General features: G+C 44.0%; 1 protein-coding gene across 1 annotated transcript in view; it reads right to left on the bottom strand.

Annotated features, from left to right (window-relative positions):
- Positions 1-5,868: 5,868 nt before the first annotated feature.
- Positions 5,869-27,598, bottom strand: part of MOB3B (MOB kinase activator 3B) — a 118,469-nt gene continuing 96,739 nt past the window's right edge. The window contains exon 3 of the mRNA XM_044920612.1: positions 5,869-6,115. Within this exon, the coding sequence (XP_044776547.1) occupies positions 6,086-6,115 (30 nt within the window). The 3' untranslated portion in view covers positions 5,869-6,085. The remainder of the gene's footprint in view (positions 6,116-27,598) is intronic.

Genomic DNA, 27,598 nt, shown 5'->3' on the forward strand with positions numbered 1-27,598 from the left:
AGCCAGAAATTCTGATTTTTAGGCATCAGATTTCTCAATTTTTTAGATGTTGGCAGCTAGTTAAAAAGAAGAAAAACAAACTGTGTCAGTCTAACAAAACGTGCCTGCAGGCCACATTCCGTCCATAGTCTGCCTCTCTGTCACATCTCCATGTACATTTCAGACGGTGGAACGGAGAAGTAGAGGAACCCTTTATATTTGTGCTGGGGTTCCAGAAGCCTCATTCCTCACCACCCTCTGTCTAGAAATCACCTCATCACAAACAGCTTTTGTCAGACAGAGTATTCGATTGTTGCTATTAGCAACAGTGGCTGTTATTGGAATCACAATTACTCTAAAGTGGCTAGAAATGTACTAATAACATATAAATATATAAAATGTATATATTTGTTTCCCAGACATGTTAATACTTTTATATTATTTTGCAAAAATAATTATAAGTCATATAGGAATAAATCTATAAGCAGTTGAAGTTCAGAAATCTGAGGCACAGAACAATTAAATATACTACTCAGGGTCTCACAAGGAAGGCAGTGGCAAACCTGAGGTTAAAACTCAGGTTTATTTACTCTGATTGATGAACTATTTCTCTAGTCAAGATTTATTATATTTATACACAAGGTTGTCATCAAATTTAGTATTGAATCCTACTGCAAGAAAAAATACACACCACATTCATCTGTGGAGCAGCTAAACTATATGCATGACGTACCCTCCTGGGAAAATCTGAAAAGTGTAAAGGAACTTCTGTTAGAATACAAATATGTGCATGTGTGTTCTCAAACACATTTTGAATTACTTTTTGTAGAATTAACTGTTTTCTTTTCATTTACCTGCTCCAAGACCACTGCAAGACGAAAAACATACCTGTGAAAGAAATTAATTTGAGCACACACAAAAAAGACAGGTGATGGTTATGTGTCTTTTATTTGTGACATTTGAATTCCTAAGCTCACATGAACTGATTTCATAAATATCCTTTCATTTCCTCTTGCTTTTCTAATTGATGTAATTGTATTAGTTTGTTCTTATAGTCAAATCTTTAATCACAAATGGAACTAAAATATAGTAAACATCTTTTTTCTGATGCAATTAGAAAAGATACAGGAAAATCTTAAAATTAGAACACTAAAAACTAGTAACACAGCTTAAATGTCAGATTAGAAATAGACTCTCCCCTCTAAAAGTTACAAAAATCCTTATTTATTCATCAAAAAATTCCTACCCAGAATTAATAACTTCCCAGAGGGAAACAACCTGTTAAAAGTTTTTGGCTGTTAACATACTTTTTAAAGCAGGGGAAAAAAAATCCTTCTATTTCCAAAACACTTTGTTTGGCTAATTCTAGGAGAGAATCACCTATTTTATCAAGGACCAAAATGATCCAAGCACAAATGACAACAGTATTATCCAAATGACACATCTGACTCCTTCTTGTGATTTTGCCTCTGTACACATTTCTTGAAGACATGGCTCTACTTGTCCCATGATATTTCTTTGACTCACAGTGTGATACCCATGGGGTGTGAAAGTGATAGAAGGTCAGAGACCAGAGGGAATGATGTACTTCTATCAATGACCAGATGACGACTTGGCCTACATCACCACAAAAAGATGAGAGGCGCTCCCTCCAAGTCTCTTAAAGCTATGCCAATTAAAGAAGGGATTAAAACAAAACAGCATGATCTGATGAGGCCTATTAAAGGTAGAAATGAAGGCAACTCAGGAAGATAAACCAAAATGGTTGAATATAATATAGATATGGATTTAGTGTGGACAAATAGAAAATTTATAAAGCAAGTCAGGACTTAGCAAAGCCACAATAAAGTTTGGAGAAAGCATGCGGTAATTTCTTACACATTCACTGTTGGTTACATCCGTAATGCACAGTGACATGGAAAGCCTGGGGAAGGGTTCAAATGGAGGTGCAGAAATGTTAGCAACAGGGCAACAAGTCTTCCAAGAGAATTCTGCCCCTGGGAGAGCGGAAGGGAAAGGAGGCTGAAGGCCATTTGCTAACAGTCTTCAAATACTTAACGGATATGCAAATAAGGCTCTCATTTATTATGCTGCTTCTTATCCTAGATAATCCCTGGATCTCTCTTAATGTGAGACACTAGGAAAGGTATGCTGAAACCCAAAGATTTGGCTCAGGTTAAATGGGAGGATTTCAGATGTTGTGAAGTGTTCAGTGGGGTATACCAAAGGATGCTGTGGAATGTCTATGCCTGAGGTCTTCGAGAGGAGAATGGGGTTTTCACGGGGAATGTTACTGATATGGTTTGGGAGGGTAGAAGGAATGGATTAAGAAATCTCTTGAAGTTGCTTCCACTCATCCTAGTCCTCAGAAATGAAAAAAGAGCCCAGGAAGAAAGAATTAACACCTAAGAAGCAGAATCTGACTCTAGATGAGTATTTCTCAACCTTTTTTTTTTTTTTTCCATTATCATCCTCCTAAGGAGCCCTTTAAGATATTTCATTCTTAATCATCCTCCTGAAATTTTAATACCACATAGAAACTTTATACCTACTATGGCCCTTTGAAGGGCCACAACCCACTGTAATATCTAAGATTCCTCCCCCCCCCCAAACACACACACAAAACCCCACAATTTTTGCACCCTTGAACAATCACCTTCAATGAGAATACATGCTCTCTAAAATAAACCATGGGTCTGAACAGGAAGTCATTGAGGATGGGAGCAAAAAAAAAAAAAATTATACATATTTCAACTCTGGCTACAGGGACCATACAAATTCTCATTAGCCAGCATACTAATGTAGTGCCCCCTTCCTCCTTCCCCATCCCTCTGTTAAATGGGAAGTTATGAATCCTTTATCATTGCTATATCATTTAACTGCAATGGTAATAATCTTTTGGAGATCCTACACCTCTTTGAGAGTATTAAGAAAAGAACGCACATTTGCATAGCCTCAAACTCTATAATATGTGTGCATGCTGAATTTCAGAGCTTCCTAATGAATTATTTACCTTTATAATAAATGGATCAGGCCGACAACACCTGAACCCACTGGTCAACCTTCATATCATGAAAAGAGACAACTAGACATTATATGCTTCCTGATAAATGCAATAGGAAGGAAACATCGCTTATGTAGTATTTTTCCTTAAAAAAATATGTTTAACTGAGTCTAATAAAGAGGAAACAACCAGAAAAAAAAAAAATCCATATTGTGGAACATTCTACAGAAAACCAGCCTGAAATCCTTAATAACGTCAGTGTCATCATACGCACACACACACACACACACACACCCCATCACCACCACCACCACACCAAACACATACCTAACAGGAGAACTCTAACCCATTAACTAAAGAGAATGACAGCAAATGCCATGTGTGATTCCTAATTGGATCCTGGATAAACAACCACAACAAAAAACTATAAACATTTTGGGGGCAATTGAGAAAGTATTTTAAGGTTTTATGATGTCTGCAACGTATTTTGAAATGGTTCAGCAATAAGAATGTATATTTACAGAGAAAGAGAAAATATATGGGAAAAGTCAACAATTAAAAAAATGTTAACAACTGATGCATGTAAGTGAAGGGGACATGGATGTTCATTGTAATCTTTTCTTTTTGAAATTTCCACTTTGAAACGTCTTGAAATAAAAAAGACAGTGGATACATGTATTACCCAACTAAAAAAAAAAAAAAAAAAATAGTGGGAAATAAAGGAGGAGGAAGCAGGAGGTGAGGCTCAGACCCAGAGAGTTGGAGGTGCCTGAGCCACTGCCAAGAGCTCAGATCGCCCCTCTTTGCAATGAGAGGTACTTAGGATGTCGTCAGGTCAAAGAGATAAAAATTACCTGTGATAATTTTCTTTAGAATTTGCCAAACAAAGTTCTGCAGGAATAGGAATACTCTAATTAAAAAATAAGAGTAGTTTGCCGGCACTGATCCTAGAAGAGTTGATGAATGCAATTAGAAATATAACCAGGAGGAAACTGTGCCAAGAAGTTTAAAAAATATTTGGACTTTTAAATTGAATGGGAATTTAATATGCACAGTCAACAGAAAAGAACCTTAAAAAGAATTAATAACAAATGTCTTCAGAGTCCAGCATCCTGCTTGATTAGGCATCACTGACATGCAGGAACATGGTCAACTTTTTAATGCAAAAATCCTGTGGTTTTTCCATGGCAGCAGAGTTTCAGAGTTCCTCCCAGGGCATGGGCTCCACGATCTCATCTCTCTGTCCCTCTGCTTGACATCCCCACACAGCACTTACTGCGTATTGCATAGGTTGGGAAGAGGGGGTCTTATTTCTTTGTTCTCTGGATCCTTAGGACAGTCAGATATTCTTTCAGCCCAAAATGATGCTGAGAAGAATCTTTGCCTATCTTGTTCTCTCAGAGTTACTTAGGAAGCCAAAAAAGGGGAGAGGGTATGTTTGTTGGTGACCAGAGCACAACACGATGGAAAGAGGTAGCAGCATTTGGATTCCATGAGACGACTTGGACAAGATGGGAAGCAAAGGTGGCTTTGCCGGGTCAGGGCAGGATGCCACAGCGCCCAGACAGTCAGCCCTTTCTTTGGACAAAGAAAGATTTCATGTTCTCTAGGCTCTTGTAGCAGCCACGAATGGCTTTAACGCATTAAATATAATGAAACAAGATCAGGGTTGTTTAGTTATTCTTTAATTGGTGTTACATTAAAATACACTAATACATTCTTATCTACTTCCCTCCACCAACTGCTACTTTGTCAAATTCAAAGGATCACTGGGAGTATCATCAGCCCTTCATTACAGGCTCTCGGGACCACCACCAGGTCTGTGGATGAAGCAGAGAAGGCAACGTTTCTGCAACTAAGACTCACTTGGGTTTCAAAAGGCAGGATGTAACACAGACTGTGCTATTTTGTTGACTGGAATGGGAAAACCGGGAAGGAATGGAAGAAGGAAGTTAGCTCCAGTTCCACTGTTACCTTGGCAACGGTGGCACAATCATAGGGACAGAAATTAATTTGTGCCACAACACAATCCGACCGGGGGGGGGGGCTGGCGTGTAAAGGAAGAGAAACAAAACAGGGGCTGGACGAAGGAGCTCAGAGGGCCAGCTGGGAAGGCTACGAGCCAATGAGCCAGCTGGCTGAGTTATGTGCACCAAATAACCAATTGCACTTCTGTTTTTTTGTTTTTTTTTTTTTTTCACTGAAATTTTAGTATTATGTGGAGACAGCCACAACTCCCTCCCCTTTGGTCAAGAACAAACGCTGCACTAATCTATCTGGCTCAGGGCTTCGGCTGATCATTCTTGGTCATTTACAATTTCCTTTTCTTCCACTCTTCTGGGAAACAGGAAGAAAATATCTTGAAAAGAAGAGACAAGAAATGGTGTGGTTGTAAAAAAAAAAAAAAAAGCACATTCTGTTTGGAGTTAACTGGTAACTTGTCAGCTTTCTGCTCGCGACCGGTCTCCTCCCTGTAGTTAAGGTTTGTTCGGGGTCATGGAGTGGTCCCTGAAAGAAATCTGCCTCTCAGGGAAAACGTGTTGAGGCTGCGGGGTGGGTCTCAGATCTCTTGTGGCTACACGGCCCTGCATGAAGTTAAACCACAGAATCAGATCAGGGCGGGAGGTCTGAAAGGAAGGCTTGTTATAGAAAAACTCGCTGCTCATCCAGAGTTCCAAAATTCACCCGGTACTTAGAAAACACGTGACAGAAAAGTCGGCCAGTTGACAAGACAGAAGTGGAAAAGTACAAGTGTCTCAGTCTCAAAACCTGAATTCCAGTAAAGCTTAGGTGGCAGGTCACAGGCAGAGCTGCGACATGCATGGAAGTGCAGAGGCTTCCTCGGGGCGACTCAGAGCCAGAAGGGGCCAGGGGGCAGTCCTTCTTGCATGCTGTGGTCGGACAGGTCCACAGGTCATGGCTAGCAGCACTCAGAGGGTTAAGAGCACACGGGGTGAGTGGGGAACGTCTCTCAGGAATCACCGTTGTCTCCACCTCTCCTGCTCCTGGAAGTAGGCGTGCCATTTCAGCCAGGGAGGTCTCCCTGCTCAGCACTCCAGAAGCAAAGAGCTTTCCTCTGTCTTCCAAAGATAAGGTGGGGCGTCAGTGACACATCCTGCTCGTCATCTCTTTCTGGAAAGCAGGGAGAGAAGGCTGGTTAGGAGTAACTAGAAGCAATGACTTGTTGAAGGATTCTAAAAATACCCTCAGAACCTCTGGAGCCTTTGACCAAGGAACTGCAAGCACGGTCCATGGATAAGGCTCAGCATGCAAATGTGCTCCATTTGGTCTGCAGGTCTGTTTTTTTGTTTTGTTTTGTTTTGATCAAGCAATGTTAAAAACAACAACAACAACCACCCAAAAACACTTGGCTAACTTGCCGAAACTCCAGGTTGTTTATTTTTTTGGAAAAATCGCAAGAGTTGGAGCCACTGGACAGCTGGAGTTGAAGAACAGCTGTCCTCTTCAGATGGAGAATGTGCTCTTCAGTTGGCCCCAGCCCCCATTACTCCCAGTTGTCTCCCCAACAGGAGCCAACTATCACTTATTGATTGATATGATCATTGGATTTAGACTGCTATTTTTCTTATAGAATAGTTTCTCTTTACCTACGTTTCAAAGATGGAAAAATGAAGGACAGCCTAAGTGGGTATAAGGCAAGGGAAGTGGGAGGGAGGACTTTTCTGAATGGGCATGAACAATATACCAATGTGTCTGACATGCTCCCACCTGGCCTTTCCCTCAACTCCATCACCTGCCTGGCTCCTGTGGGCATTTGCAGATCCCAAATGTACCATCTTTTCTCTTTCTCTGGACCGCTGCAGAGGTGAGACCCTTGCCTGTGGCCTGCTCCTCCCTGCCCCCCTGAACTTAGCTAATTGCCATTCCTTTTCCCAGCTCAGGCAAGATGACTTGCAAGGTGCCTGGAAGGCCTCCTGTTGCTCCTGCCCCCACCACTGTGGAGTCTGCCACTTCTTCCACTGGTGCTGGCCTCTAGTCCTGCTTACAGTGAGCCGGTTTGTACATCTGCATGTGTGTGTGTGCATGCGCGCATGGACCGAGGGCATATCTGCAGGCCCTACTGGATGGAGGGCTACTGCATGTCAAGAAAAGAAACACTCATGGGCTCACCATATGTGCACTCGTCTGTCTCCCCCGCCCCAACACAGTGCCTGGCACAGGACGGCCACTCCACTTTCAGCTCCAAAAATGGCCTGGAGAGCAGGCCAGAAGGAGCCATGTGCCATGCAGCATCTGGGAGGACACGCTTAACAGCACTTGATGTAAATGAATGAGCTGCTTTCAAGTCCCACCTCCTGCAGAACTGATGGTAGGTGCCCCCTCTCTCACATGCTCACCCCGGATCACCCCAGCCTAGAGAATAGAAAACATCGGAGTAAAATGAGTTTGAGAACAGGAGCGTCCCGGTGCTTGGAGACTCTATTAGAAAACCATACCAACGCACTGGTTAAAGAAATGTCAGAATATACACAGCATATTCTAGGCACTTTTGCATCCTTATAATATTATTAAGCACAGGCAATCACATGCAGGTACATACAGTGAAACACAAACTGACCACTTCCTTCTACTTGTGACTTGTCCTATGTACCAGGTACCTGGGAGATGAGGTTGCTGTTTGCAAGGAGCTACACTCCATCAGAGAGAAAGAAATGTAGATCACATGCTAAAAGACAAGGACATAAATGCAAATATTTGGAGGAAGGGAGACCATGAGGCATGGTAGCTCCAAATTCTGGCCACAGTTAGAGCCCACTTCTGCCCTCACTACCTATCTGTGTGACTGCCTTGAGTCTTTGGGTCTTAGCAGACATGCCTTTTCTTTAGGGATCCCCTCCCTAAGCTCTGACATAGGGCATATCCCTCTTTCCTGCCTTTCACAGGACCCTTCTTCACAACTGGAATAGCCTATTATTTCTTTCTTTCCTGCCTCCTGGATTCATCCCATGTCAGATCCTATAATATCCACAAAGGAAGGGGCTGTGTCTGCTCTATTCCTAGTGCCTGGCAACTGATATTCAATAGATGTTTGTTTAATGAAGCAATGAATGGGCTCTCAGTCTCCTCATCTGTAAAATGGAACTGTGAGATGACCTGAGAAGGTGACCGGGAAGGTTAAAAGTATTAAGATATACCTGGACTTGATACACATTAATTCCTTCTCCTCAAAAGCAAACACATGGCAATAATCACTTCATGCCAGAGCAAGAAAGGGCTTGAGAAGACTTCCCTGATAATATATCCACTTAGATGGACCCCAAAATTTAAAGGAGGACCCTGATGATGAGGCGGGGAGAAGGGGACTAGATAGCTGGGGCGGGGGTGGGGGGCGGCGGGGAGAGTGGCCGAGGTGGAGCCCTCCGTGGTCTGGTGTTGCTGCGGCTGGAGAAGAGAGGCCAGGCCGGGAGGGCGTGGGGGTAGGGAGACAGGTAAATGCACAACTGCCCAAATATGGACCCATGCAACTGGTGTGAGGACTGGAAAGACATGATGACAATCTTAAAATGAATTTGCTGTCCCTTTGATAAGCTTCCAAAAGTTCTTGTGCTTTTGGTTAACCTTTGGTGACAAAGATGGGGAAAGTAAGGTGGGAAAGCAAATGTGCACATGTGTGTATTTGAGTTAGTAAGAGAGACAATTGGCAGTGGGGAGATCACAGACTGAACACAATTTGGCCTTATAACTAATTCCGTCACTATTCGCAATGGGTTAATACTTTTGGAAAGAAAGGAACTAGCATTTGTGAAGCACCTATGAGGTGCCAGGTGCTTGGCGGAGGTGTTACATCATCGCATCTGTAAAACTCTAAGAGAAGGAACTGTGACCCCATTTGACAGCAGAGGAATCCAGGCTTCAGAGCAGAAGGGATTTGCTCGAGAACAGGGAAGCTGCAGAGCCCGACCAGTAATAGTTACTTCCACCCAACAAAGCGCAGCTCTCCCTTAGTCCCAGGGTCCCTCGAAGCTCTGCAGATATTACACCCTGTAACTCTTACACTAACCCTGTGAAATGAGACTGGTTGTGCTCACTGAAACAGGCTCAGAGACAGACAGTGTCTTCTAAAAGTCACACAGTGAGTGGCAGGGGTGGGACTTAAACTCAGGTCTAACTGAAGGCAAAGGGCAGCTCTTTCCACTTACACCATGTGATTTGTGGTTTAAAAGCCCCTGAGACATTCTTAGGAAGATACACTCCGATGACACTGATATTAATTGACATATATTCATTATAAATGGTTGCAGTCATTCCTGGATTTTCAAAATGTCGAAGGTATTTTCTCATTACTCAGACAGATGGGACTTGGAATTACAGGTGCACTGGGTAAATACTAAAACAGTTATGCCACTAGAAATATGGAAGAGTTAAACACACACACACACACACAAGGGAACACTTTGATAGAGGACATGGTACTTATCTAAAGCCACTGAGTTAGTCTGTGAAAAGCCAGGACTGGTGCTTTCCTCACTCCAAATGCTTTCTCGCCTCCAAATGAAAGAGAAAAACTGTTTACGGGGATGTCTCCTAACATTCTTATAGGGAAAGAATGGTTGAAATAGCAGACCAGGAATTCCCAGATCCTTCCCTGAGGAAGAACAACTCAGAGCCACCCTTCAAAGCTGTATTCTAGCACTTTCCCACTGGGTGGTGCAAATGAGCTGGTTAAGAAATAACTGGCCAAACCAAAAAACTGGCCAATATTGGCTTCCAAAGCGTTCATCATCATCAAAGCCCTCCCAAAGGCATCTAGCAGAACCAAACACATTCCTTCCTATCGCGGAGAGGGGCCTGAACAACATCTACCCAGGTTGTTTTTTAAGAATGAATTTGCTAGGGCGCCTGGGTGGCTCAGTTGGTTAAGCAACTGCCTTTGGCTCAGGTCACGATCCCAGGGTCCTGGGACAGAGTCCCGGATCAGGCTCCCTGCTCCATAGGGAGTCTGCTTCTCCCTCTCCCTCTGCCTGCCACTCCCCCTGCTTGTACTTTCTCTCTCTCTCTGTCAAATAAATAAATAATCTTGGGCGCCTGGGTGGCTCAGTTGGTTAAGCGACTGCCTTCGGCTCAGGTCATGATCCTGGAGTCCTGGGATCGAGTCCCACATCGGGCTCCCTGCTCAGCGGGGAGTCTGCTTCTCCCTCTGACCCTCCCCACTCCCATGCTCTCTCTATCTCATTCTCTCTCTCAAATAAATAAATAAAATCTTTAAAAAAAAATAAATTAATTAAAAAAAAATCTTAAAAAAAAAAAAGAATGAATTTGCCATTATAGGAGTGGTCTAAATGCATCATGCACTAAGGCAGACTGCTAAAGAACTCCAAAAGGTGCTTGAAAAGCTTCTGCAGAGGTGATGAGAATTTTCTGAGAAAGGTTCATAGGGACTGTATTTGGCTGTCTAGGAAGATGTTTTTAAGCACCTGGATTTAAAAAAAAAATCCACCCTTCAGGAAAGAGGAAAGCTGGGTTTTGGCTGGCTCACTCAGTATTCTTTGCTTTAATGTAAGGAAGTAATTGATTTTGTAAAGTCCCTGGTTCCCCACTGTCAACAGAACACATTCCATACTCCAGGGCCTGGCAAACAAAGCTTTTCATAACAGAGACTCATGCCCTCTGCTCATCTCCTGTTGAACCCCCACCCACCCACTCATACACCACACCCACCAGGCAAACTGGACTCTTCCCCTGTTCCCAACAGGACATGGTCTATCCAGGTTTCTAGTAGTTTTTCTAGCTGTTTCTTCTATCTGGGAAATGCTTTCTGCTCTTCTGTGCCTGGTAAATATTGACATCTTTCAAGATCCAACTGTCAGCTCCCAGAAAGGGTTCATTAGCAAACTGCTTGGTTTCCCCCATTGCACACCCATATCGTATCACTTTCTACCAGCAGTGGAATTCATCATTTCATTTTTGCCTGAATATGAGAAGACCCTTACAACTTTGTTGTATATTAGTGTATGACGAGAAATATTTTGGTCAAGTCATTGAATAGTACATATGATTTGATATAATTATTCGGGGAAAAAATACAAGCAAAATATGAGTCCACTGTGATGAGTTTATCTCTGGGTGAATGAAATGATGTATGTGTTCTCTTCCTGCTATTTGCCCTTGGCATATCCTCTTGGATTCTGAGATATTTTTAATACACATGTAATTTTTTTTCTAAGAAAATAAGCTCCAGTAATTTAAAAAAAACAACAAAAATAGAAGTAGACCAAACCTCCAAATTGAAATCATATTTAGTTTTAAAAATAAAGTTAAAATGACTTTTGGCTACTTTTCTATGGAATGGGGGTGGTGGCTGAAATCAGCATATCTGCATAAGATATTCAAGCTCTTCGGTTCTAATCTCAACACTTTCAAACTGAAATAGAGGTATCTCTTAGCCATTGCAACAAGTGTTTGATATCTGTAGGATAAACCTGCATGAACTCTAAAAGTCTAAACTTATTCTTATCTGTCAGTTTACCCATTTTTAGAACTGGTAGTGGAGGACAGGGAGTAGGTGGACACAAAGAGAAGTAAAATGACTTATTCTAGGTCATGCAAATAATTTCTGACCCAGCCGTGACTACCAGAGTCCAACTGACTCTTAGCTTACTGTATATCCCATCACACATTTTTTTTTAAAGATTTTATTTATTTATTTGAGAGAGAGAATGAGAGAGAGAGAGAGAGCATGAGAGGGGGAGGGTCAGAGGGAGAAGCAGACTCCCCGCCGAGCAGAGAGCCCGATGCGGGACTCGATCCCGGGACTCCAGAATCATGACCTGAGCCGAAGGCAGTCGCTTAACCAACTGAGCCACCCAGGCGCCCCCCCATCACACATTTTAATGATCTATTTTTCACATAAAATAAAGGGAAAACATTGATGAATACTAGGTGTCGGTCATCATGCTAGCATGGCAATTTTACTAAGTTAACATCAGAAACCAGAAAACAAGCTCCAAAAAATGGTGGCATGATCACAGAATCACGGACTACTGTTGAAGCCGGGAGGACACTTGGGTATTGTCTAGTCTAAGACCTTCACTTCAGAGACTGAAAACCCAGATTGTGAGAGATGTGACTAGCCTGAGGTGGCGCAAATAATTAGCGGCAGAGCTAGCACCCCTGGCCTGTGGGCTCTGGACACTTGGTGTGGATCTGAGAGAGGCAATTTGTGCAAACAAGGATGTCTCAGAGTTGGCTCAGTGTGCTTCAGGTAAAATCCAGCCTGCGTTACTGGCTTTCCCTAACTGATACTCCTTCAACAGCTCTGCACAGTTTTCAAACTAAGTCCCCAACCCTAGCGTTCAACGCTCTTCTTGATCTGGACCCCCCAACCTCTCTGCCACCCTGTCACTCCCCAGCTCTCCTTCTCTCCTGCTGAACCCATGGCATCCAGAATCCTCTCGTGTATCTGCTTTTGTTCATTCCTCTTTTCCCAGAACACCTTTCTCCCAACTCCAGCATCCTTCAAGGCTCTTGTGCAGTGTGGCCTCTTCTGGGACACCTTCTCCCACCTCCCTCCCTACCCTGACCCCAAGGAGTCTTCGGTGCTCCTCTTCTGGTTTCCTGTGGTGCCCGCCGCACCCTTCACCATTGTTCTGTGACAGTTTATTCCTTCCCTGGCTCCAGTACAGGGCTGCCACTGAAGAGATGAACCACATCTTGGGTCTGTTTGGACCCTGGTGCACCAGCCCTGACACATAGCAGATGCTGGCAAAATGTTTGTTAATTAGACTAAAATCCAATGAAGAAAAAAAAAAGACTAGGTCTACAAACCCAGTAAAACGAGTGGTGGAGGGAAAAATGTGTTGAGTACCTACCATGGTAGAGGCACTTAGGTTTATTTTGTGGACTTCTTTTCAAAACTCTGTGAAGTAGGCATTGCTTTTTCTATTATACGGATGAGGAAAAGGAGGCTCAGAGAATTGATGTAACTTGCCCACGTTCACATAGTGAACAAGCGGGAGAATCAGGATTTGCACCCGGGTGGACTCAAGAACAAAAATAAGCCAAAAAACTAAAAACATACTGTTTCCATTACTCTGCTGGGGTGAGAAATAAAAGTAGCGAGGCCTTTTGTTTTTCTAGCGTTTTAGTGTATATTAGGGCGAGAGGTGCTATAACAACAGCATCCTGAAGCCTATGGTTTTAAATTCCCCAACTCTGCTAATTCTGAGAAACAAGAAGGAGAAAGAGGAGGAAGAAATGTTGAAAATAGAGAAATAACTGAGGAAGAAGAGGAGCACAAAGAGATGAAAGGAAGGTGGGCGTAGAAGCTCCAAAGTTCCAAAGTGTGGTAAGAAGAGCACACTGGGCTAAAAACTTTCTGGAATGACCTTTATGTAACCCCCCTCTTCCGCCCGCCCCCGTTGGCCACCATTAAAAACCCAACGGCTTAAAACGGGGTGGTTTGAAGTACACGACTTAGTGTTAGATTTGGCCCTAAAAGGGCAGTAAATTGCCTTCAGTTAAGAGCGCTCGGGCGCGCGCGCACACACACACACACACGCGCGCACGCAAGCACACTGGTGCACACATACTCACGCGCAAACGCGCGCACGGATGCAGTTGCCCTTTTCAGTAACGGAGTTTCATCGACACATTTAAAAGGCAATATGTTAAGGTAATGGTTGCTGAAAGAGCACCAAAGAGGAACGGCGAGTCCACCTGGGTGAAGCATCTCTGGGGCTCTGTACCGATTATTGCTCGCGGGCTCACCGCCCACCGCCCAGCAGCCTGGCCTCAGCCCCCCAGGGCCCCGCCCCGGGCTGGCGCGTGGCTGCGCCCCGCCTCTCATCAGCCCCCAGTCTCCTCTCAGACAGACTTGGGAACATGGGTTTGAATGCAGCATGAAGTACAGGGACAGCATTTCTGGCTGGGCTGGAGGGTGAGGGTATGGGGAACATACCGGGAAGAATTTCCTTCAACGAGGCTGGGCCTTCTGCAGGTGTTGGCCCGGTCAGAAAGCAAGCTTTCTGCGGGGCCTTTCATCCTACACGTGCCATTTTTTTAGACTTGAAAACCTCCAGGTTGTATCCACATTATCCATTTGCTTCTTTTGTTATTGGCTATTTTTTTCTTCCCGTACAAAGTGGGTGCTTTGAGAATGTTAACCATCCTGAAAATTCTATTTTTCTCAGGAGTCTTGCCCCTTTCCCTCCTCCGTTCCAAACAACTGTGCTGGTGGTGTCTGCGCCAAGATTTCACCAGAACCACCACAATCTCCCTGCCTCTCTAGGGTCCTCAGCTCCTGCCAACACCCATTTCCGGCAGGTCATGTTGCTACACTGGAGGTCAAGCAGATTATGTGCAATTTCCTTATCTCCAGATCTAACCCACTGGTAGCAAAAGCAAGTCCCTTTGGGACTGGCAGCTTTCCTGGAGGAACAGGGAGAGTGAGTACCAAAGTCAGCTAGACTGCGTGGGTCAGCCTGAGGTCATTTCCGACTGTATACAGGGACAAGGACTCAGTGAGGTTTCTTCCGGCACCAAGACGCTACGAGGAAGAATTCCAGGAATGGGCAGGTGCGGCTCTCCAGGCTGTCGATTCAGAAGAGGAAGGGGTATTGTGCTAAGGCATTAGATTGTAAGAATCAACCTCAGCTGTTGTCTCCGAATCATCCAGTTTGAAGGACTCAGAATCGCCTGTGATATGACAGTGCCCTGTGATTCCAGTGTGCAGGACACGCTCTAATCCCCCCAGGTATCATCAGCACCGCCGATGCACCGTTGATCTCCAACCAGGTAAAGTCCCAGCAAGTTAAAGAGACTGCACATATCTCGGATCTACCTCCTCCTTCTCTCCTGCCTTGCACACACCTTGCTTCTGGCTGTTTCTGTATCTTTGTACACTTGTTTCTTCTGCATGGAGAGCCCCATGCCCTTCTCCTGCCCAGAACACTCTTGTTGACTTTTCGTGCTCTTATTACCAGTCTGTGAGGGTTATACGCTGCCTCAATGGGAGACAGAGTGATTCAGAGAAAGGGACCAGGACTCAGGGAAAGGAAAGAGAGAAAGAGGATCTCGGTGGCTCTAAAGCTGGTTGCTGAGAATGTGGTCTAGCAGCTAGCTCTCCCTCAGACGGGGGTGCAGTGCAGTTCTGCTCTGAAGGGCAGTGTCAAGGGGGAGCCCAGGAAAAACAGCAGGCTGCTTGCTGAAGGGACATCTCCGGACCAAGAGAGAAGAAAGAAAAACAAGCAAATGCAAAATACCCCAATCTATTCTGCCGCCCATCCCCTGTGGGAAAGCTGGACTGTTGACAGGGGGGCGGTGGACAGCAGCTCCTACCTGCCCTCGGGGCACAGGGAGGCTGCGGTGTCTCAGGACCACAGCCCTTGAGCCCACCTTAGAGAATCTCTGTGACACCCTCCCCCTGACCTCTCCTGCTCCAAGCACTTGTTTCACCCAGAGCCTTTGAAGCAGGTGGATGCAGCTTCTCTCCAGGGTCCTGTAGGCAGGGAGCTTGTGTTCAGGAGGGCAGCTTCTGACCAGGGAGTGAAGAGCAGCTGCCGCCTTGCACAACGATCAAGCATTGGGCCTAAACATTTTCTTAAAACTTTTTCTTAACATAGTTGTGTCTCTTTAATCGAACTGGGAGAAAGAATTCCAGCGGGAGGCTGATACCAGACACCTTAAATTATTTTTGGAACAAGTCTTCATACATAATAACTAACTTAATGAATGAATGAATGAATGAATGAGTGTGAGGTCACAAAAGATGGAGTGAACAAGATGGGGCAATGATGTTAAGAGCCTCAATGAGTCAATAATATTGTGTTCCTAACAGAGTAGTATCTATCACTTCCTGCACCCTTTCTATGCCGGACGCTGTGCTCAATGTTGGCTGGACACTCATTATTTCATTCAGTCCTTACAGCAGTCTTAGTGGTATTATCTTCGTCTTACAGATGAGGGAACTGAGGTCAAGTACTTTGGTCAAAGTCACATTGCTAGTAATGAGGGTAGCCAAGGTGGAAACTTGAAAACCTGTCTTCCTAACCAGTTACACACCACAAGGCCTTGTGCTGAACAGATCTTCCTGCATACCTGCAAATACTTTGAGCTGAGTCTATTTGAGTCAGGGGGCACACAAAGCCAGCACTGACCCTGGAACAGGGACGTGGCTGGGAGAACCATTCATGGGAGGCCCACATTCAGGGCCCTGCTAGCATCCCAAAGTCTGAATTCTTGTCAGGGTGGGCAGGCAGGGCTACAGAATTTTTAAAAGAATTCTCCCAGTTCAAAGTGTACATGGGATCCAACCAGCACACAGGAATTAAAAATGTTCTTTCTGCTTTCTTTTAGGAATGTGGGTGGCAAATAAGCCAAAAGAAATAAAAATAGAAACAGGGCAGGCCAGACCTCCCTAAACAGGAAAGAACAATATTTATTTGATTAATTCTGTTCCTAAATAGCAGTCCACATTACCGACATGGAGGGCGTTCCCAAATGGAGGGGTGTGTGTGTGTGTGTGCGCACACACACACATATATGCACGCCTCCAAGTACATGTATACATATGTATGGATAGATAAACACACAGACCTGCCACCCACAGAGAATATTTATTCATATGATATAAGAATCAAACTGCTCTTCTTTTCCCAAATCCTGCAAGCATTAAAAATAAGTCGCTTTATGTAAACATACTCTCAGTCTCTTGATTTATACTGATTCTCATAAAGGCAGAGCTGCACATTTTTGAAACTCTCTCATTTAACCACAGGAGATGGGTTACGGACACACTCCATATGGGGAGACAGGCTGCCTTAGCAGGCATCATGAAAGCAGGCGCATGAATCAAAATGTTTCATCATCACTGCATTTCTCCAGATCTCCTCACCAAAGCCCCGCAGGGCCCCCTTCTGCTCCTCCATGCATTTGAACATCTTGAGTTATTCTGGAGATGGAGTGACCATGTTCTCCCCATGCCATCCTTCTTGCTGGTGCACCATGAGCTCCTGACCATGACAGTGCGTGCGTGCATCCAGCCTGATTCCTGCTCAAAGTGATGCCCCGTATAACCCAATGAAGCACAGTCCTGGCCTCTCTGGCTGGCAGTTGCCCCTCCCTCCTCCTTCCCCTCTCTGCCAGCCCACGTCCTCCACAGCCTGGCTTGAGGACCACACCGCTACAAAAGGTCTGACCCCCTCCCTCCCACACCCTGCATGTGTCAGGACAGCTGGACTGATTTCTGGCAGATGCTCCTCGTGCCCCTGGTTCTGGGATGAGCGAAGGGTGGCTGAATGCACCCACGCCCTAGGAGGGCTGTGACAGACTTCAAAATGGCCCAGTGGCCACCTATCAGGTTGCAGCTCTTTGAAGACTGGATGTGGGCGGTGGACAGGGTAAGGAATTCCCTTGTTTGCTTCTGTCACTTGGCCTTTTCATGGGGGGGGAGGGGGGAGGGGAGGCTGGCTGGTGAGGCCCTTCAGTCTAGGTTAGGCTGCTGCAGGCACAGACTCATGAGTTCTGAGAGAAGCTTAATGGGCCCAACTCTTACAGACATTCAAGAAGCCCTAAAGAAACAGGACTTGTCATTTTGGGTGTGCCCTGAACTTTCAGGGCATGGGTCCCTGAAGAAAGAATTTACCTCCCCCAGGAAAACAAAGAATTCATAGAAGTCATTCAGCTGAGCTGACTTCACCACAGGACAGAGCCTGCCATCACTTAATAAGACCTCTATTGTGTGTCTGATGAAAACACAGGGAGATTTTCTTCCTCAGGGAGCCTATAATTTAGGAAGTTTGTAGCGTCTTAGCAGTCCCATTCCTTCAGAAGGAACAAAATATTAGGTTAATGAAATAAATGGACATGAAACAAACCAAATCTTCATTTTAGCAAAATAAGACTGCTTGCTAGGAGTTAGACTAGCACCAGCTAAAACACGGGCTCAAACTCCTGAGAGCTTTAGGGGCTGATCTTGGTGTCCCGACTCTGTCCCACTTTGTCACTGACTCTCATCTCTATGGGGAGGCCACTATGCTTCCCCCATAGAGAAACTGAAGCTTGCAGAGGTTGGTGGCCTGCCCATGGTTAATACCTGGCAGAGCGAGTATTTGCCTGACATCTATCATTTGGATCTCCTCAATGGGCCTCAGAATCCCATTTTTTCCTTTACATCAGGGAACTGGAAACCACAGCGCACAGGTCAGATCCAGTCCACACCTGTTTTGTATGGCCCATAAACTAAGGATAGTTTTTACATGTTTAAGTAGTTGGAAAAAAAAAAAAAGAAGAAGACCATTCCATGACACAGGAACATTCTACGAGGCTCGAATTTCAACGTCCATCAGTAAAGTTGTACTGGGATGACAGAGTCACGCCCATTCATGTCTGCATTGTCTCTAGCTGCTTTCCCGCTCCAAAGGCAGAGGTGAGCAGTTGTGACAGAGACCATTTAAGGCCCACAAGCTAAAATGTTTGGTGTCTGGAGCTTTTCAGAAACAGTTTGCTGCACCCTGAGGATACCACGGCCAGTGTGACTCTGTAGGATTAAGGCCCATGGGATTATAAATGGGTCCCCAAGCTACCAGGCTTGTAAAGTTGACCTAGCCATAAAGAGTCCAATGTTTTTCCTGCTGTGGGCGAGCAGTGATGCTCCATCAGGAAGAAAACACAGGTAGTAAAGCAAGAATAAACTCTGCACGTTGGAACGCCTGGGTGGCTCAGTCGGTTACGCATCTGCCTTCGGCTCAGGTCATGATCCCAGGGTCCTGGGATCGAGTCCCGCATCGGGCTCCCTGCTCCGCGGGGTGCCTGCTTCTCCCTCTGCCTCTGCCTCTCTCTCTCTCTGTCTCTCATGAATAAATAAATAATATCTTTAAAAAAAAAAAAAGAATAAACTCTGCACGTGCCTGCAGCCTCTTAGAACAGAACTGGTATGGCTTTCAGAGTATGGGAGGAGACAAGCTCCTTTCTTTTTGTAGTCTCCGATTCCCAATTAATGAACCATGAAAACAACATGGATTTTACCTAAAGGGAATGTGCTTCAGAGAGCTAAAGCAATTTTTACATGTGAGGGCTCCTTCCTCACTCGTTTGGCTGATACTTTAGGACAAAGCTGCAATTTTATACGTTTTAGCAATAGAGGTGATTATCGTTCTACTGTTGGCACATGGTGTTTTGCTCTCAAGATAAGAGGGAAATTGTCTAATGTATTGAAGGTGGGGAGCAGTTCTGCCTCAGCTGAAGAGAAATAAAAGCAGATGCCCCTTTTCTTGGCATACTTTTTGTTCCCTTTCCTGGCCTCAGTTGCACACCCTAAAGACCTGGCTCATATGTGAAAATAAAAGAAGATAAAATAAAAACCATACCTATCAAGATGAAGAGAATTCTGGAAATGGATGGTTGTGTGGGTTGCACAACAATGTGAGTGTACTTTCTGCCACCAAACTGCATACTTAAAATAGTTAAGATGGCAAATTCTACATTATGTGTATTTTACCACAATTTAAAACAAAACAACAAAAATCCCATAGCTATCAATTTTGGAAAAAAGCATTTCAAAAGCTTCAAGGAAGAAAATTTTTATATACAATCCCATTAGCAAAGTGGAAAAAAAATCCACAGAGAAGGGGTTTTGAAAGATTTGAAGATTTATTGGAAAAAATGAGCATTGGTGTGTAGTTTGCGTGTGTGTGTGCTTGTGCGCATATGTATGTACATGCGTACACTTACGCTTGTGCGTGTGCTTTCAAGAACACACTCAGTCCAACTCATTAAATCCCCTCTATCATTGCTGTCGGTATTGGAAACAAAAAATGTTTAGAATTCTTTCATCTGGAATCATCTATTCATACAAAATGCCAAGCACCCTTGCACCAACAACAGAAACCAAAATAATGAGTAACCGTCTGAGAACCTCTTAGGACTCTAACATCTTACAGCAGTGACACCAAGGGGAAAACTACACCTGTGAGTACCTAGTAAGATTCCTCTGCAGTAGATGCACAAAGACTGCTGTCACCATCCAAGAAAGGGCAAGTTCCAAATAAAGCGAAAACCACATCAGAAACCTTATATTAAAAATGGAATTTAGATATGAACGGGAGTGCCAACTTTCATGAAAAGTCTGCCTCTTCAATCGTGAGGCCATACAACTAAAACCAACCTAGGTGGGATGTGGTCAAATACCTTATTTGACTCCTGTCCATTTACCTGTGTTTTTCAAAGAGTAGGAAGATAAAATCCCTCGAGTGTGTGCTGTGAGCGCTCGGTACCGTCTGCCAGCTCCCCAGAGCAGGGCTGGTGCGCGGCGGGGTTCCCAAAGGCTCTACTGTTGAGAGTGAATGTATATAATAACAACAGCTGATTTAGAGCCCGGGCCTGGCAGTGACGGGGTCAACAATCTAAATGCCAACTGGAGATGACACTGGTCGTGTCGGGTGAAGCCAGAGACAAAGGAACAGATGTGCTCTGTGTCTCCTGGTGCCCGAGACACCACAGTCGCTGCGGACCAGTGATGGCGATGGGGCACGGAACAGCATGGTATGAAGCTGACGCCAACGCAACCCAATGACCACTGTCGTGTCGCCTTCATCCGAACTGGGGACACCCCCCAACGCGCATGCACACATACACAGCAGTGCTGCATTTCGTATGCTTCGAAATTCTGGGCTTTCAAAATAGCGGAAAATTCTACAAACAACACTTAACGTGCAGACACTGTGGACGTGTTGCCAGATTGTAATGGGCCAGACCCGGTCCTGCCCACCACAGGCTCTATATAAGGCAGGAGTGCGAAATGATGGCTCTTGGGCAAATCGCACTCCTAGAAAGAATGGGTTAGGCTTGTAAGTTTAAAAAAATGAAGTGAAATGAAATAAATAAAATAAAGTGTAAGAACTGCTCTAATCAGTCGCCACCATTTAAAATTCTGAAGGGTTCCCCTAAAATGTTGGAGTTCCTATTTCTTTTGATTTGGAAACTCTGGCTCCCAACTCCCCCAGTGAAACCGTTATCTAGAGTTGCATGGAGGTGGCTCCCAGAGCTTCCTATTTCTTACTACCTGCTTGCTAACTCACATCTGCTACCTGCCTGGCCTCTGTAGGCTTTGGGTTTGGGTCATCTGACTTACAGACATTACATTTCTTAAGGCAGGCAACATGCCTTTTTAGTTGCCCTAGCACTTAGCACCAGCTCTTTACACACTCTCATGTTGTTTGAGTCACTAAACAGAGCACATTCCATGTGTTCAGAGAGCTGACGTGATCTGACCAGGCCCTCACAGCCAGATGCTGTTTTATCCAAGGGTTAGAACCTTAGGAAATCTCCTAGCTGCTACAGATCATCAGAAATCATTTGAATTAGTGTGTCCCTGAACAAAAATCTGCCCCAGCAGAGGCCATGTCTGGGTTTTGGGGTCAGACTGCCTGTGTTCAAATCCTGACTCCACAGGGCTGTGTGACATTGGACAAATTACTTCACCACCTTGTCTGATTTTCCTCTTCTCTAAAATGGAGATTAAAACAGTATTTATCTCAGAATTATGTGCAGATTAAATGAGGTAACACATAAACCCATTTTCCACAGCACCTGGTCCACAGCTTTATTAAAAAAATTTCCCTATCCTCAGATTACTATATTCTCAGAAGCTGAACATACCAAATTTTAAAAGTATATCATTATTACAGGCCATTTAAAGTTCTTCCTATGCTGAAATACTTTAATAAGACATAGACATAAATCTCTACTATAAATCTGTTTCAAAAAATTTACTATTATAAATAAATGAAGTAAAAAAAAAGGCAGTGGGCAATCTATGTCATTCTGGATCTACAATGTGGCAGAACTGGAAGGAAATCAGAATCTTCCCTAATCCAGTGGATTTACAACATATTTTAGTAGCAGAAACCATTTCTTCTAATGCAATCTGACACAAAAGCCACTAATGAAAAAATATGGCAAATCTGGTTGAAGAGGAGGTGAGGGCCCAGCCCCCATGGGGGGCTGTTGCTAAGGATGACCAATTTGGGCTAAGCTCCCTCATTTTACCAGTGGGAAAACTAAGACTGTTGGTATCTCCACACGGATAGGAGGGCTCACGTTAAGGACCAAGACTAACCTGTTACTGTATCCCCAGAGCCTAGCCATGTGCCTGGAACACAGGGCCCTGGCAGCTCTGAGGTTTGTGTGATGGGGACTCTGATACATGTGAGGGGCCATGCTGAAGTGGTGAGGTCTGGAAGGGATGGGCTTCTAGGGTGTGGTGATGATTGCTGCCAGCAAAGTAACACCATCATGGTTTAGACAGGGTATGGGGTGTAGGGTTGACTCGGGGGGTAAGGGACAGAGTGGAGAGAACTGAGCCTGAACTTAAGCAAATAAAAGTAGTGGGGCTAGATGCCATCTACAAGATCAAGATGAGGGGGCCACTCTTCAGCCTAGGCATCCTGTTGGACTCCAATTCAGCCCAGAAATTGGGGAATAGATGGTATTAGTTTCAAAGTGTGATGCCTGGACCGCTTACATCAACATTACCTGGGAGCTTATTAAAAATGCAGATTCATGAGTCCCATCCCAGAACTACTGAGTCAAAAATTCCAGTGGTAGAACCCATGCATTTATCCTCCCCAAGCTCCCCAGATGTTGTGTGGGAAAAGTCTGGGAAGCACCATACTCGATCTCACTGGGGCTCACCAATGGTGTCTCATGAGGGCCATCTAGAGAGCTGTACTTTGCGTGGGCCCTACCCTTGGAGATTCTGATTTAATAGGCCTGGGACGGGACTGAGGGCTGAGATGCTTTCTGAAATCTCCCCTGGTGATAATGAGGCAGAATGGTTTACAACCATTCATAACTGATTGCCAGAGGGAAGGGAGAGCCACCTGTCTCTGTGACATAAATTATTCCTGTTATTATATAACCAATGAAAATGCAGATATTCTAATTGGCCCTTAGGGATAAGTCACTACTTTCCCTTTCAGTTTGTCTTGTTAACCACCCAGGCAGCTGGGAGACAAGAGTTTTCAGCAAAGACCTATCAAATCACTGTTCTTGTGAATACTGAGGTTGTTGTAAAAATATATTGAATGCATTTACCAAGCATACTTTAAAAATAAAGTTTATTGAGGTATATTTGGTCTTATAAAATGCTTCTACTTAAATGTACAATTCGATGAACTTTGATAGGGATACGCTCCCAGGTAACCACCACATTAAGATATGGAACATTTCCATCACCTCTGGAAATTCCTTCCTGCCCCTTTGCAGTCAATCCCCTACCCACCCCCCCGCACCTCCCCCCGAACCCCCGCACCCTGCAACTATCCATCTGCTTTCTCACACTGTCCATTAGTTTAGACTGCTCTAGAATTCGATGTGAACGGGATCAAACAGTCTGTACTTTTCATGTCTGGTTTCTTTTGCTCAGCACAATGTTTTTAAGGTTTCTCTCTACCATGAATTATATTATTTGTTGTTTCTTCTCTGTTTCAAAGGGAAGCGCACAGGGATTCTGGGCACTACTTCAGGAGAAAGGGCAAGTTTCAGGAGTGATGGAGGGCATATTACTGAGACAACGGGCTCGCTGTCTTCCTCAAGGAGCTTGGCTAGGAAGGGGAGGACGGGGCTACTGCTCTGAGATAATGGTCACGGGAGTTTTCAAGGAGGCAGGTGATTTCTGGAGGAATGAGTGCTCTGGGGGAGTAGCAGACCTGAGCAGCAGGATGTGGGAAATGAAAGAAGAAAGGGAAATGGACAGGCCAAAGGCAATATCACCCGTTAAAAAATTTGGTCTCTGTAGTGATTTAAAAATATACTAGAAAGTCTTTGATATTTCTTTCTTTGAGAAATAGAGATTAATTCCCTCTCCTAAGTATGGGCTGGACTGAGTGACTCACTTCTAAGGAAGAGAAAATGGTGGAAGGGGTGACTTATCACCTCTGATACTGGCCCTTAACAATATGCTGGCTTCCACCTTGGTTGCCCTCTTTGCTTCAGGGAGCAGTTAGCACGGAACCAACGTCGTGTAGAGGGAGGGAGGTCTCTCTGAGGAAGGGACAATGAAGCTGCAACTTGCAGGCTGAGCAGGACTCAGGAGGACATGGAGGCTGGGGGCTCACAGGGATCTCTGGGCTGGCAGTGAGAGGACACGGCCCATTCAAGGAACTCTAGGAAGTTCTCTTTGGAGTAGTCTGCATTTCTCTTTCTTCATCCAGACCTACCTGTATGCCTTTATTTTTATTTATTGGTTCAGGTATATTCAGATTCACAATGTAAATAGGAATCTGTTAGCATTAACAGCGTGGCACTAATATTGATTCATATTATGTTCTACTACTACACTATGGCCTAACTGGCTTTGTTGGTAGCCGATACCTCTGAACTTTATGCATAAAATTATTTCACAGGAAGAGGTGTTCCTAAGACCACACAAGTCCCTAGGATAGGGATTGCCCATGCTCTTATCCTCATGCTTTTATGTGGTGGAACAGGCGGGTGGTGAGAGAAGACATACTGTTACATATCAATAAATAAAACCTTCCTGCATTCAAATCCCAATACTCATTTGGTATCTTTTGGAGCCAAAGAATCTAGTCTTCTCTGACCGGGAAATTTGAATTAGTCTAGACCACACATAGCAGCCAAAATTTGGCAGTCTTATCTATGGGAATCAAGCCATACTGACTATTCCCATTTTCATATAAATGCTCACAGGGATGAATTAAATCCTACTGTGACTGGCATTCGGCAGCCATTTCCAATTCGGCAGACACAGTGAAGTGTAATTATGATTTGGTGCCCCAGAGATCAACAGCACTCCTGAGATACTGAGCTGCTCTCTGACATGGACAGTCTGACATTGGACCTAGGGAGGAACAGTGAACATATGATTTTGAATTTTATCTGTTTTTCATCTGTAAACCAGGAGAGGAGTGGCCTAACCAGTACACACGTGGCTTTTGAGCACTTGAAATATGGCTAGGAAGATGAAGAAACTAATTTTTATTTTAATTAATTTAACTTGAAGCAGTCACAAGTAGTTAGTGGCTACTGTACTGGATGGTGCAGCTCTAAGTAATGGATCGAAGGGTATGCTACTTTAAAATCATGAGTTTCTTAAAGAATGGAGATGTATCTTACCTACTGTCACTCTAGCACTCAGCACAGTGTCTGTGATATAGGTTTTTAAAAAATGCTTATTAACAGACTCAGCAGACAGACGAGAACGAGCTCATTATAGAGAAGGTAGATTATATAAGACTGCATAGTTAGTATTTCCCAAAGGGTATTTCAAAGCTTTAGATACACAAAAAGCTCTGTAGAGAAAGGATTCCCTGATCAAATAAATCTGCACGTTGCATGCTTTTCTTGGAGGGTGAGGATGCACGTTAGGGTATTAAAGACACCAGAATGGCTTTATTGACTCACTGTGTTCCCAAATTATTTGAATATGGAGCTCCCCTTTCACATAACACCTTTTGACATCCCTTAGAACTAGCACTTTGGGAGATGCTGCAGTAATGACAGGGCAGGAGGGAAACTTCCAATGAATTCCTTGAAAGCAGGGACCCTGATTTTCAGCACATGTTCAGCATGTAATAAATGTTTACCCTGAGTGGTCTAGAAATGACTCTCTGTTAAAAATCAGAGGCAGTTGAAAACCATCCCCATTCAATGCTACCTAGAGCAATCTACATATTTAATGCAATCCCTATCAAAATACCATCAACTTTTTTCAAAGAAATGGAACAAATAATCCTAAAATTTGTATGGAGCCAGAAAAGACCCTGAATAGCCAGAATAATGTTGAAAAAGAAAAGCAAAGCTGGTGGCATCACAATTCCGGACTTCAAGCTCTATTACAAGGCTGTAATCATCAAGACAGTATGGTACCGGCACAAAAACAGACACATAGATCAATGGAACAGAACAGAGAGCCCAGAAGTGGACCCTCAACTCTATGGTCAACTAATCTTCGACAGAGTAGGAAAGAATGTCCAATGGAAAAGACAGTTTCTTCAACAAATGGTATTGGGAAAATTGGACAGCCACATGCAGAAGAATGAAACTGGACCATTTCCTTACACCACACACAAAAATAGACTCAAAATGGATATAAGACCTAAATGTGAGATAGGAAATCCATCAAAATCCTAAAGGAGAACACAGGCAGCAACCTCTTCGACCTCAGCCGCAGCAACTTCTTCCCAGAAACATCACCAAAGGCAAGGGAAGCAAGGGCAAAAATAAACTAATGGGACTTCATCAAGATAAAAAGCTTTTGTACAGCAAAGGAAACAGTCAACAAAACCAAAAGACAGCCGACAGAATGGGATAAGATATTTGCAAATGACATATCAGATAAAGGGCTAGTATCCAAAATCTATAAAGACCTTATCAAACTCAACACCCAAAGAACCAATAATCCAATCAAGAAATGGGCAGAAGACATGAACAGACATTTTTCCAAAGAAGACATCCAAATGGCCAACAGACACATGAAAAAACATCACTTGGCATCCGGCAAATCCAAATCAAAACCTCAATGAGATACCACCTCACACCAGTCAGAATGGCTAAAATTAACAAGTCAGGAAAAGACAGATGTTGGTGAGGATGCAGAGAAAGGGGAACCCTCCTACACTGTTGGTGGGACTGCAAGCTGGTGCAACCACTCTGGAGAACAGTATGGAGGTTCCTCAAAAAGTTGAAAATAGAGCTACCATACGATCCAGCCATTGCACTACTGGGTATTTACCCCAAAGATACAAATGTAGGGATCCAAAGGGGCACATGCACCCTGATGTTTATAGCAGCAATGTCCACAATAGCCAAACTATGGAAAGAGCCTAGATGTCCATCAACAGATGAATGGATAAAGAAGATGTGGTATATATATACAATGGAATATTACACAGCCATCAGAAAACGAAATCTTGCCATTTGCAACACCATGGATGGAACTAGAGGGTATTATGCTAAGTGAAATAAGTCAGTCAGAGAAAGACAATTATCATATGATCTCACTGATATGTGGAATTTGAGAAACAAGGCAGAGGATCATAGGGGAAGGGAGGGAAAAATAAAACAAGAAGAAAACAGAGAGGGAGACAAACCATAAGAGACTCTTAATCCCAGGAAAGAAAGTGGGTTGCTGGAGTGGAGTTGGGGTGGGAGGGACGGGGTAGCTGCGTGATGGATATCGATGAGGGTATGTGCTATGATAAGTGCTGTGAACTGTGTAAGACTGATGAATCACAAACCTGTACCCTGAAACAAATAATAAATTATATGTTAATTAAAAAAAAAAAATTCCCACTCAGCCAAGATGAAGAGAGAGGGCAGAGTGTGACTTATAAGTGCAGGCATTCTTAGGTTGCTGTAGAGGGCATACCTGTAGAAGTGGAAAGTAATCTGACATGTAAGCATTACACAGAAGTATGTAATGGCAAACTGGAACAGAAATAATGAGTTATGAAATATACACACATATATATACATATATACACACATATATACTGATCTCTATGCACAAAATGGAGCTCAAACTCATGACCCCAAGATCAAGAGTCACATGCTCTACTGAGCCAGCCAGGAGCCCCAGGAAATATACTAATAGTGTTTTTAAAACTGTGTACTTTAAAAATTAAACCACAGGGA

This window comes from Neomonachus schauinslandi, chromosome 13 (assembly GCF_002201575.2).
Source record: "Neomonachus schauinslandi chromosome 13, ASM220157v2, whole genome shotgun sequence".
NCBI lineage: Eukaryota > Metazoa > Chordata > Mammalia > Carnivora > Phocidae > Neomonachus > Neomonachus schauinslandi.